Source organism: Alosa sapidissima, chromosome 5 (assembly GCF_018492685.1).
Source record: "Alosa sapidissima isolate fAloSap1 chromosome 5, fAloSap1.pri, whole genome shotgun sequence".
NCBI classification, from domain to species: domain Eukaryota; kingdom Metazoa; phylum Chordata; class Actinopteri; order Clupeiformes; family Clupeidae; genus Alosa; species Alosa sapidissima.
This window is the reverse complement of record NC_055961.1, coordinates 14,996,735-15,009,965: the sequence shown is the minus strand read 5'-3', so window position 1 is coordinate 15,009,965 and position 13,231 is coordinate 14,996,735. Positions and strand designations below refer to the sequence as shown.

Sequence of the window (13,231 nt, the reverse complement as noted above, 5' to 3'; positions counted from 1 at the left end):
CATCCAGTCTATCCTTACATCATGTTTTAATAATTACAAGCTATACCTTTAATAACTATAATACATCATAAACATGATTACTGTAAACACTAGTACACTGTAAATAGTGCTCCATCCTGTCTTTCACTACTAAAAATGACACTCTTATCATACATTGGATGGAAGGGCTCAGACCATGCACTGGCCTAACTGACAGCTGAAGTGTTCCAATGGTAACTTCATGTTCCCATGGTAACTTCATGGCCTTGTGCACGTTGCCCCTACAGGAGTGTGGTGGTCCCGGTGAAGAAGCCTCCTCCTGGCAGCCTGGCTGTGAACACGGTGGGCACGCCCACCACCAGCGGTGCCGCCACTCCCGGCAGCACGCCCAACATCTTCGCCGCCGCCACGGCCACGCCTAAAAGCATGATCAACACGACAGGTGAGCTGGGTGGAATACACACACCATACACTGAAGTTGTTATCGCTCTCCTTTTCTTCACAGTGATGTTTTAGCTGTATGCTGCTGTGACATTTTCAATGTGTTGTATTAGCTTTTAATCTCATCCCAGTGTTATCTATTTTTTTCTATTTATTTTCCAAACTGTTAAGCACTGTATATATAGCAATAAATGCTTTGACTTTTGACTATGGACAACGTTCGTTAAATATTAAAAGAGAGGGGCACACACACACACACCTATACACACAAATGACATCTAGGGGGCTCTCTTTAGCTATAATATCATGCCTTCCTGGTTGTGCATGACACAGCAGATTCTGTCTGACAGGAAGTGTGCTCCCACTCCCAGGGAAACAGCGCTAATCCAGACGGAGATGCATTGGACACTGCAGTCACAGCACAGCTCCCCACATCTCACTAGGACTCACTATCAGTCACCACACACCTGGCCTCGGTGGCCTGCGCAAAATAGCATGCTTTTAAAATGGACACAATTCCTTGTGTGAAAATGCAAAACTGTGCTAAATCGTTGCTCTGCATAGCTGGTGTCACCAAACTGAGGCTGTTGTGATTAATTGGGCCAAATGTGGGGTGTGTGAAAGCTTAATTACCCATAATTACCCTGTCTTCCCATTTACATTAAAGAGCTGCTTCAGCAGAAATATCTCAAAAACTTTTGAATAAGAAACTCTGCTAGCTATTTCCACAACTCCACTATACTGCAGACATTTTATGGGATGTATGTGGTACAATACATTTGGCATAGGGGTATTAAATACATATCACATGTTGTAAACATATACATAAATATATTATTCTTTATCTATCCTCTTTTCATCTATAGTATTACTAATTTTGCTAATATTCAACTTAAGACTATCAATTTAAGACTTCAAAAACATAGTAGAGAATGAACATAGAAAGTGAATTCAGTGCCAGTGTAGCTGAGTTAATTAGTCGTTCGTTTTTTAATTACTATTTGTAGTAGTAGGTATGCGACTGCCACATCAGTATGCCTTATATATCTCAGGCATAGTAGGCTGAAGTGATGTCCTTGATTTCTTCTGACTCTCTCTGTCTCTCTCTCTCTCTCTCTCTCTCTCTCTCTCTCTCTGTGCCTCTGGCCCTCCAGGTGCCACAGACTCTGCTTCCTCCTCCTCCTCCTCTTCCTCCAGCTTTGTGAACGGGGCCACCAGTAAAAACCTGCCGGCGGTCCAGACCGTGGCCCCCATGCCTGAGGACACAGTGGAGAACATGAGGTAGGTGCCGTGTAGTTTCTCCCCCCTCTTCACCATCCGCACCCTCCTCTTCACCATCCGCACCCCCCTCTTCACCATCCGCACCCTCCTCTTCACCATCCGCACCCCCCTCTTCACCATCCGCACCCCCCTCTTCACCATCCGCACCCTCCTCTTCCTCTCAGGATCTTCACACTCTCCTCTTTTCCATCCATCTTTTTCTCTTTCCACCCCTCCATCTCTCCGTTCCTCTTCCGTCCATCTAGTCCACTCTTTTTGACTGTGTGCACAGTAGTGTGTTTATCCCTTTGTTCTCTTGTCACTCACTTTCAGTCTCTTCCTCTCCTCCTCATGAGATGTTTCTTATCCCTGTTTTCCTCCACCTTGCATTCTCCATCCACCTAAACCTCCCGCTCTTCCCTCTGCTCTCACTTGCTCTCTGACCGTAATCCTAACCATACTCAACGCACTGACCCTTAAATGTAATAGAAATATCTGTACGAAAAACATCTCAGACTTGCACTGAAAGCAAATAAACATAAATAATGATGAGCTGTACTTTAATTGCATGATGCTGGATTGAAGGTGGTCTGTTTTTTTAGTCATGCAGTACTGGAAGTTTATGTATTGGAATGGTTGTTCGAGACGAACCTTAGAGTCCAGACACACCTTTAACAAGTCTCTCTCTGAGGCCACTTCTCCCACCTTTCCTTAAGGCGCACTTTCACTCATGCATACTAACCACCAAAGCTCTGATGGATTCCATAACATGCTAAAGACTGTAATTTATGATCCTGTCCCGTTTGTATTGCAGTGCCTTTTGCGAGGTGGATCAGTGTCCACTCCGAACCGGGCTGACCCAACCAGAACTCAAATCCCTTAGCTCCCTGGCAGGATTCCAGGCAGCCCCCAGAGATGCAGGACAGTTCCTTAGGCAAGGAAGCTTCCATTGGTTGCCCCCCTCCCTCCCAAACATCCTCTCCTACCCCCCAACCCTGCCAGCTAGATTGTGTAGCTCTTTGTCTCTCTCTCTCTCTCTCTCTCTCTCTCTCTCTCTCTCTCTCTCTCTCTCTCTCTCTATCTATCTATCTATCTCTATCTATCTATCTATCTATCTATCTATCTATCTCTATCTCTCTCTCTACTCTCTCTCTCTGTCAACCATTCTCCTCTCTTCATTTCCCATCCTCACTCTTTCCTCTCCTCCTGCTCGATATCTCTGTGCACACACACACAGACACACACACACACAGACACACGCGCACACACACACACACACACACACACACACACACACACACACACACATACACTTTACTCACACAACTACACACGATAGTTGTAGTGCACTAAAAGGCTTTGCAAGTGGTTACCATGGGACAACCCCCTCTTAGCGCATTAGCCTGTCATCACTGATGGATTGATGGGAACTGATTCACTCCTCCCACAGAGTAGCACACAGTCAGTCAGTTTCCTGACAGTTAACCACAATTTATACATCACTTTGTACATTTGCTGTAGCCTTGTGGTTGATATTTGGGTGCAGTATATTTTCTTCTCTCAAAGAAAGTACGAACAAGATATTTCTTTATAACCCTTCAGTAAAATAAAGTGTAAAAGTGAGCTTCAGTTCACACTGACACATGCTGGCATGGGATAAGGACATCGCCATAGATTACCCATTAACATTGGTAACAGGTAACATTTAACATCATTGTTTGTTTGGTAATCAGAGCTTTAGATTAGGCCTTTAGAGTGCTGTGAGGAGAGTGATTTTAATGTTAATGTTAGAGTCTCTTTCCCTTTTTATCTTGCTCCTGCCCAAATTGACAGTATTTTGTTTTGTAGTGTTGAAAAAAAGCATGGTTAATACAGAAGAGATGTCAGTAGATGAATTTCTTTTACAAAGTGATAAAATACTGTCAGGCAGTATACATGTAGTCACATATGAGTAATAGTTGCCATACTGCTTGTAGTTTTTTTCTTTATTATAGCAACACCAGAAATTCTGTTGTTTCTCTAAAAATGCTAATTAATAAAGTGATGCCGCAGAAGAGTGTGAGTTTGTGCCAAAGTGAATCACTTCCCCTCCCATCCAGTCTCCTCTCTGCTGCTACAGTGGCAACCACACTGCCATTTACTCTTTACAGCAGACCTCACAAACTAAGCCAGGGTAAAAGCGAGAGAGTGAGAGCCAGTGTAGAAAGTGATATGTGCTGAGAGAGAGAGAGAGAGAGAGAGAGAGAGAGATGGCCTATCTTGCCTGTAGAGTTAGTGGTGCTTTGGGGGGAATGGGTTGAACCAGAGTGCTCCATAACACCTGTAACAGCATCTCAACTCTCTGCCCGTCACTTACTAACACGGACGCCCTCTCAGGCTGCTGGGTGACCGAGTCTCACTGTGTGTCTGTTGTGTATGGTCTGACCACCACTGCTGACCGCTGCTAACCCTGTTCCCTTCCTCTCCTCTTATTTGTACTCATACCGCCTGTCTATCTCCCATCTCTTTTTTTTTTCTTTGTCTTTCTATCTTTCCATCTCTCTCTTTCTTTCCTTTTTGGTCACATTTCTTCCTTTCTTTTCTCTTGTCCTCTCCTCCACCTGTGCCCGTCCCACAGCATCACCACCAAGCTGGAGCGGGCGCTGGAGAAGGTGGCGCCGCTGCTGCGCGAGATCTTCGTGGACTTTGCACCCTTCCTGTCCCGCACCCTTCTGGGCAGCCATGGGCAGGAGTTGCTCATAGAAGGTACAGGTGCTGTATTGTGCTTCCTTTTTTTCTTCCTCCTCCTCGTCCTCCTCCTCCTCGTCCTCCTCTGTGTGGTGGAGTCTTCGTCCTCGCCACGTCACTGTCTGCCGCGTGTCTGTGTGTGTGTGTGTGTGTGTGTGCGTGTGTGTCTGCCACTGGCTGCCTCATGCCCGCATGGACCACGCACAGGTACCGTAATCGATGTCATCAGTTGCAGTGCATGCTGGGACAGTTTTATGGCAGGAAATGTGGTAGTGTGGGGATACGGTAGTGTGAGGGTATTTGAAGATATCAAAAAAAGAAATCAAAATGTTCAGGGTGTTGTGTGAGTCAGTTAAGGCTGTAGTGTATCGGTAGAGCACAGACAGAATCACCCCCACTGCTTCTATGTGTCTGTCAGTCTGTTGTTCTGTCCCAGACACTGGAGGCCTCTCTCTCTCTCTCTCTCTCTCTCTCTCTCTCTCTCTCTCTCTCTCTCTCTCTCTCTCTCTCTCTCTCTCTCTCTCTCTGTCTCTATCTCACTGTCTCTCTCTCGCTTCCTCTTGTACTTTCTCTTCTCTCTGTTTACTGTACCTGTTTGCTTGTCAGTCAGAGGGCTGCAGTGGCTGTGCTCTTGTACTGGTCAATCTCCTGTGCTGCTAACATCAGTCCTGCGTTTTAAGTGTCTTGTCTTTCCCTATATGTTTGTGTGGGTATTAGAGAGATAGAGAGAATGAAATAGAGAGTGTGCGTGTCTGCGTGTGTGCGTGTGTGTGTGTGTGTGTGTGTGTGTGTGTGTGTGTGTGTGTGTGTGTGTGTGTGTGTGTGTGTGTGTGTGTGTGTGAAAGAGAGAGAGAAAGAGAGAGAGATAGATAAGAGAGTGTGTGTGTGAAAGAGAGAGAGAGAGAAAGAGAGAGATATAGATAAGAGAGTGTGTGTGTGAGAGAGAGAGAGAGAGAGAGATCACTGTCCTCCTCTGCTCACTCCTTGCCCCTGCTCTGCTCTGTGTAGGTCTGGTGTGTATGAAGTCCAGCACATCCGTAGTGGAGCTGGTCATGCTGCTCTGCTCACAGGTAAGCTCATGTGAACACAGCACAGCACAGCACAGCACAGCACCCCCCAGTCTACCCCACACTACCTCTGCACCCATCTCTACAGCCCTAATAGCATCAAGGAGATTATTTTAGTGGTTGCTTCCAATTAGTCGATGATTAACTCCTGAGGCCCATAGTCAACAGATTGTTCTCATGCACTGAACACTGAAAGACATGAATCAGAAAAAAAGTCTAAGTCTTTGTAACATTGACATTTTGGGTGATTTGGTACAAGCTGGATAAATAAGGACCGTAAGTATCATGGGTGGATCTATCGCCAAATAACTAAGAAACACTCTCTGAATACAAAATAAAAATCAATATAACCAAACTGTCAGGGAGACAAAAAAAGACCAGTTTACAGGATGGAAAATCAATAAAAGGCAGAAATTAGCCCATAGTGAAAGTGCTAATAAAAGAAGAGTCATGGGATGCTGTGGTCAGAGACCCCATTGTCATCTGCACCAGGGTCTATTTCCTCTCACTCAGCTGGAAGTGAAAATCTCACATCGGAGACTCTGGCCCGCCACACATTTCCTTCTCCATTTCAGAAAACAAAAACCGCTCGACACACAAGATTGCAGTCTGGTACTGCCTGCCAGTCGGACTCTTTGTGGGGTTTGTAAAGCCTGCTGTATGTTGGTACCCTGGTTGTCTTTGCAGTGAAACACAGTGAAAGCTGTTCAAACAGTGCACACGCCAGTTGTGGGCAGATACCCCACCCATCCACTAGTGCTGAGCGGAGTACACACAGTTACACCCACCAAGCTCAATAGAGGAGGCGAGGGGTGGGGGTGTGGGTAGGAAGTTTGCAAGGACCGTACTGCCTAGTAATTCTCCACAAGTAATAAACCAAGTTTCAAGATTATTGTCATGTACTGATAAATAATCCCTTTATCAGTAATGGAAAGCTCAAGAACCAGCCAGTACTTAACCGTGACAATATATTCTCTTGTTTAGTTTGTTTGTTTCGTTGTGTGATTTGTTTTGGCTCTGATACAAATACCTCCCCACACAACTGAATCATCTTCACACACATCTTTAAACTCTTTTTACACAGCTTCCCATTTGAATGACATTATAATGGCTTGATGTATAATTTCTATGAATTATTAACGTGAGAATTCATCGAGCTCTATATCCACAAAGCCTCACATGCAGATGTGATTTTTATTTTATATATATATATATATATACATACAGCATATATAATTACCTTTTTCCCCTTCTGTTTGATCCATCCTCGTTACGCTGGACAACAATGCCTTCTCCTTTGTGCTCATCTTTTTGCCCATCTCAGCCATCCACATCAGAGAGTGTCCGCAAGCACACACCAGTGTGTGTATGCAGACGTGTGTCCTGCTAAGACACATCAAACGCCATTTTCGGCCCTTTTCCTCTGTTCTCTATGTGATTCTCTTCTTTACCCTGATGGGTCAGTGAAGGTCCAGTCCTCCTTGCATCTGGACTCCTAGTTTTCCTTCTTCTGTACTCGCTCTTTTTTTCTCTTGTCTTTGTTAATTTCGGTATGATGTTGAAAAGCCATGAAAGGACTGAGAAAGAGCAATGAGGTCTCTCTCTCTCTCCCTTCCTCTCCCTCTCTCTCTCTCTCCCTCTCTCTGCTGCACACCCTGTGCTTTGTGGAGCTGTTGCATCTCTTTCTCCTTTCCACTCCTCTCTTCGTCTCATCCCTCCATCAGCCAGGGGTAGCGTTACAGCGCCTCCAGGCTGGGTCTCCATTAGTGGCTCCAGGGAGGAAACTTTAGCCCAAATATTGATTGGCAGGAAGGCAGAGGGTAACTAGAGCTGCCTTCACTGTGTCCTGCAGCACTAAGTAGAAGGACAGGCTTGTTTCCATTATACTGTAGCTAATGTAACCGGCAGGATCTCGGGGAGGCAATTGGATAAATAAATTATTTGATTTTGAGTCAACAACTATGGCACAAATGCTTACTGTTTCCTGATTATTGATTTAGAGAGCAGCCAGTAATGTGAGAGCATATGTTTATTTCAGGAGTGGCAGAACTCAATACAGAAGAATGCTGGTCTGGCCTTCATCGAGCTCATCAATGAAGGAAGGTAACCAAACAATCCCCTTAAAGGCACTAAAGTCACTACTTCTCTTTAAAAGTCAAGTGTTTCTTGTATTACTCATGTTGGGGGGGGGGGGGAGACATAAAAATATGATTTGCAGGCTGCTTCCTCAGATAAAGCATCCTTGTGCTTCACTGTCTGTGTGTGTCTTCTGGTCAGGCTGCTGTGTCATGCCATGAAGGACCACATTGTGCGGGTGGCCAACGAGGCGGAGTTCATACTGAACCGTCAGAGAGCAGAGGATGTCCACAAGCATGCCGAGTTTGAGGTGAGAACACGGCAACATCAGCAGCCTATGGCCACCATCCTGCAAACTGGGCCACAGGCTAGTTCCTATCCCTACTGGACGTGGGTCATTCTCTAAAAATCTCTCTGTATCTCCCCCGTTGTGCCCGCGTCCTGTTCCCGCAGTCCAACTGTGCCCAGTATGCGGCAGACAGGAGGGAGGAGGAGAAGATGTGTGATCACCTGATCAGCGCTGCCAAGCACAGGGATCACGTGACGGCCAATCAGCTCAAGCAGAAGATCCTCAACATTCTCACCAACAAGCATGGAGCCTGGGGCACTATGTCTCAGAGGTGAGGGAGGGGAAGGGTAGATAATGATGTCAAAGATTGCATAATTGCTAAAAAAAAAAAAAAACAAGCTTGCTAAATTGCTATTTTAGCAATTGCTCTAAATTGCTTAATTAATAAATACACATTTAAAATGTTAAAACATGAATCAATAGTTAAAGGTTAAATGTTGTTCGTTCTTCATTCTCTCTCGTCTGTACTTCTACTGTTGGAATTGATTTTCTATGGGTATATGATTTTGCCAGTATGAATCTGAGAGTCTGATAATCTGTCGATGTGTCTTGGTAGCGTACTCCATGATTTCTGGCGTCTGGACTACTGGGAGGATGACTTGCGGAGGAGGCGGAGATTTGTACGGAATGCGTTTGGCTCCACCCACCCTGATGTCCCCCTCAAGGATTTGACAGAATATGGTCAGTGCTGTGAAGTCCACTGGGCACTTTAGATATTTAGTTTGTGGCCTTACAAAATCAGAATGGTCCCTATTGAGTTACTGATTGACAGTTATCGTAGTTATTGTGGTCAAGTTTTAAAAAGCACTCATATCATACAGTAGGAGCATATTCAAAACATTTTGTTTTCTTACAAGCCTGGGTTGATTGCATAATTAACTTTGGTAGTGCACATTTAGTTAATATGACGTATGGTTGAAATCACAGCGAAATGCAGGGAACACAGGGAAAGTATCAATTTATCTATCTGTGTCCTCTAGGAATCAATCAGAAATGGTTTAGAAATTTGTCTGAATGAAATAGGCTTTTGCTGTAGTTCATCTGTGATGAGGTGAGTGTGTGCGCGTTTGTGGTGCAGGCACCGACGAGGAAGAGGGCGAGAAATCCAAGAAGGCATTCCGCAGCCAGTCGGTGGTGGCGCAGAACCCCGAGACGGAGCTCATGTTGGAGGGAGACGACGACGCCGTGAGCCTGCTGCAGGAGAAGGAGATCGACAACCTCGCAGGTAACCCAGCAACTCCCACCACCAGGCAGCCCTCATTCAAAACAGTCACCGCCATGAAAGCAAATAGCAGGTTCATTTGTTTTAAACCTGCTCTTGTTATCTACAGTGAGGCTTGCCTCCCATGTTCACACAGGCATAAGGCAAGCATAATGTCCCAACACCTCCCTTAACATGTCACAACAAAGTCTTCTTGAAGCCATTTACTTTGCATACTACATGAAAAGCTTTTTCATATGGTTATTAATGGTATTGGGTTGACATTCATAATTTTACCTTAATAAATTATTTCTTGAACAAAAGTATTGGGTTCTCTCATTGTGCAATATGGTTCCTTCATGCATTTATTGTGTCTTAGTCAACCATGGTTTTCACAGCAAAACTGTTTATTTCATTTTTAGCAAGTTTTCGCCCAAGATTATTTACTTCAAGAGGCAAGTTGTCCTTAAAAAACATTAATGGAGACACTAACCAAGAGGTCCCTGATCAACGCTTATAATATCTTAAATATTTGTTCAAATGTAACACTTAATTTAGAGCAAGTCTTTGATTTTTTTATGTTCATTTATCAAACATTTTATCTTTTCAACAATCTTTTCAACAATCTTTTGTGGCAGTAATGAACTGTAAAAGCAATCTATGATTTGACGAGATTAACAGTTGCAGTTATATGGCATATTTTACTCTAACAACTCTGTAGTACTGTAGACCATGATCGTCCACCCCAGTGAGGTTCACTGACCGGTTCTCATTGCTCATACAGGCCCTGTGGTGTTGAGCACACCTGCCCAGCTCGTGGCTCCGGTGGTGGTGGCTCGTGGAACTCTCTCCATCACCACCACTGAGATCTACTTTGAGGTGGACGAGGATGACTCCGCATTTAAAAAGATTGATGCAAAAGTAAGCATTTGTGTATGTGTGTGTGTGTGTGTGTGTGTCACTACACTTTTTATTATGTTCAATGTAAGGGATGTAAGGGATAACGGCCGCCGAGGTGTCCTGTTATACGGAATTAATGGACGAGGGCAAGAGGCAAAGAACTCCCCGACGCACAGCGGAGGCCGTTATCCCGCTTATCACCCGGTTGCCACTATAGGCAATAGTCATTCCTTTAACACGCAAAGGAAACAATAAAAATAAGCCGACTTGTACATTCTTTGGCCCTACAGTATAACAGTAATCGCATGGACAGTTAGCTTGTTTACAGTTGATTAAATGTTTGCGAAGTCTGCTTTCAGGCTCAACCGTCATCCTACTATGGTTGTTATAGTTACCATTCATAAGCATTGATATGGAACGGTGATTCATAGGTGTCCTGTTATTCAGAATTAATAGCCACCCCACCAGCCAATCAGAAAAGAGTATTTCTTCTCTCCAGGTGATAAGCATGCATATTACACAATTTCAGAGGAAAGTATATTAAAAAAAACCTTCAGAGCATCACAATGTACCAAAATGCTCTCTCTGAACCAAAAGTAGTCTCTCTGAACTTTTGTAATATTATGGTATTTCAACAAAGTCTATGAAGAAAACCTCCAGAGCATCATAATGTGCTATGAGGGTTTTGATTTTGACCAAGCTTTTTCTTTCAGAACCACTCTACAAATAAAATGGATGAATGCATTACCTTGTATTGTTTCCAAGCCATAGGGAGTAGGTTGTTTGTTTGTTGAGCAGTATGTTTACCATTTGTTATGTTTTTCCATCGTTTTCCAAGATTAGCAGCTTTAGAGTGCCTTTAGAAATGTCTGCCATTTCGTGTGGTAAATAGTGTAGGCTTATCTTGTGCCAGACAGCAGAATAATGATTTATATCCTCCACTCCGTCTTCAAGGCAGACTTCTCTTGAAGCATATCTCCTCAGTGAGCTTATTGGCATTAAAATAAACTCCTGGGCTCTCTATTGAATTATGATAGTAATGTACCTTCAGTGCACTCATCAAATAAGACAAATAACTCCGTACATAACTCCCACCCATGTTACACTGAGTCCTTCACTGTCCAACCAGTGCACTGTGTGTCGCGTCATCCTAACCCACAAATGTCAAACTGATCAGCTCATGGGTGCACTGGGATGCAGGCATCCAGCCATGCCACCCACTGCTGCTGTTTGCCCTGGAGCCTTACCGAGGCTGCCCCACCAACACACAGCAGTGATGGAGAGTAAAGAGCACTCGGTCTCTCGGTCTCCTCGTGTGTGTGTGTGTGTGTGCGTGTGTGTTTGTGCGCGAGAGAGGATGTCTTGGGGATCTATAGCTGTAGACTAATGCATTTAGATCAGGGTTCCCACAGGTCATGGAATTTCTGGAAAGTCATGGAATTTTATCATTTTTGGGGCATAGTCATGGAATCTCAGGGAATTATGTTGTAGCAGTTTAAAATGTACTTGCCAAAATACATTAATACAAATATATTTCCACACAGAATTGGTGTATATCTGGTTATTCGCTTTACTGCTTGCTTGAGTAGCCCAACTGTGTTGCCAATGCCTATTTATTCATCTCCCGCTCTAAAAAAGTGAAAGATTCTTGAACGCTATGCAGGTGCTCTGAAATCATTCATCAGTAGGCCTACTGTATATTGTACTATTCATTATATAGTAAAACATGGAAATTCATTTTTTTTTTTGTCAGGAAAAGTCATTCAGAGCATGTTTACACTTAATGCATTCATTTTCTGAAACTTCAGATAATCTGAAAGTTCTGAAAGTTCAATGAAAAGGCCTGCTGTGTCTGTCAGGTGCTGGCCTACTCCGAGGGTCTCCATGGGAAGTGGATGTTCAGTGAAATCCGGGCTGTTTTCTCCAGACGTTACTTGCTCCAGAACACCGGCCTGGAGGTCTTCATGGCCAACAGAAGTAAGATCACTGCGTTCTAATGCTGTTTCAGTTTTTGTGATTAATCATTTTTATTGAGTCGAAAAGTACAAAGAACACAAGGCAAAACTATTTACAACAGGGAGAGTAAACTCATGAGATCATACTCCAGCAAAGCCATTATGAAAGAGAGTTTTGAGACCATTCTTTTGATACAATATCTCAGGAAGTATTGATTCTAACTGTATAGCGTTCAGTAATATGATGTTTTTAAAGTCAGAAAGTCAGTTGGAGTTTATGGGTAGTTGGTCTAATGCTGTTTCTCACAGAATGGCTCAGTTGAACCACACTGCCATAGACACTCAATTCTCTGGTACATGTGGTGATTTTTATTCAATTGGTGTCTCCTAGCTTCCGTCATGTTCAACTTCCCTGATCAGGCAACAGTGAAGAAAGTGGTGTACAGTTTGCCACGCGTGGGAGTTGGCACCAGCTATGGCTTGCCTCAGGCAAGGTAAGACCCTAATGGACATTGGTTCACCATGCATGAATTAACATGGCCTGGATTGCTATGTTGGACATCTATGAGTGCAAGAAGTTGTGGTCTAAAATCCACACCATGTTCCTGAAATGGTACATTTTAACAAAGTGGAATGAGGAGTACAGTCCCTGCTAAAAAGGCCATGCCTGCTTAACTAATGGTCACTTTGGCAAACAAAGCTGGTCTGTTTGAGTGGGGTTTCTGTGTGCTGTAAATGGTCCACCACTGACCACAGTATCTGCCCCCTCAGGCGGATCTCTCTGGCCACTCCACGGCAGCTCTTCAAGTCTTCCAACATGACGCAGCGATGGCAGAGGAGGGAGATCTCCAACTTTGAGTACCTCATGTTCCTCAACACCATCGCAGGTGGGTTACCACTGAACAGGCACACATTCCTGATACGACTGAGCCTTTTTTCATGAAAGGAGTGCTGTTAGCATGTCATGTGTAGCTGAGAGCAGTTTAATCAAAATTCAAACTGCTGTTGTTATTTTGTTCTGCATTTGGATTGTATTCAGGGAGGACGTACAATGACTTGAACCAGTATCCCGTGTTCCCCTGGGTGCTCACCAACTACGAGTCCGAGGAGCTGGACCTCACCCTCCCCGGAAACTTCCGAGATCTCTCAAAGGTAAATCAAAATCAGGCCGGCCACCGAACTAAAGACATAAAGATGATGAAATATTGTGTACCTTAAGGGCAGAGAAAATGGCTTCTTGAAAAACTAATTACAGTTGAGCATATAGTTTGGTCAA

General features: G+C 44.1%; 1 protein-coding gene across 1 annotated transcript in view; it reads left to right on the top strand.

The window, feature by feature from the left end:
• Nucleotides 1-13,231, top strand: part of nbeaa (neurobeachin a) — a 117,242-nt gene that overhangs the window by 96,427 nt on the left and 7,584 nt on the right. The window contains 15 exon segments of the mRNA XM_042092854.1: nt 267-421; nt 1,575-1,701; nt 2,495-2,614; nt 4,298-4,431; nt 5,416-5,477; nt 7,513-7,577; nt 7,752-7,860; nt 8,004-8,170; nt 8,456-8,580; nt 8,978-9,124; nt 9,885-10,021; nt 11,860-11,977; nt 12,347-12,449; nt 12,727-12,842; nt 12,995-13,107. Coding sequence (XP_041948788.1) covers nt 267-421; nt 1,575-1,701; nt 2,495-2,614; nt 4,298-4,431; nt 5,416-5,477; nt 7,513-7,577; nt 7,752-7,860; nt 8,004-8,170; nt 8,456-8,580; nt 8,978-9,124; nt 9,885-10,021; nt 11,860-11,977; nt 12,347-12,449; nt 12,727-12,842; nt 12,995-13,107 — 1,798 coding nt within the window.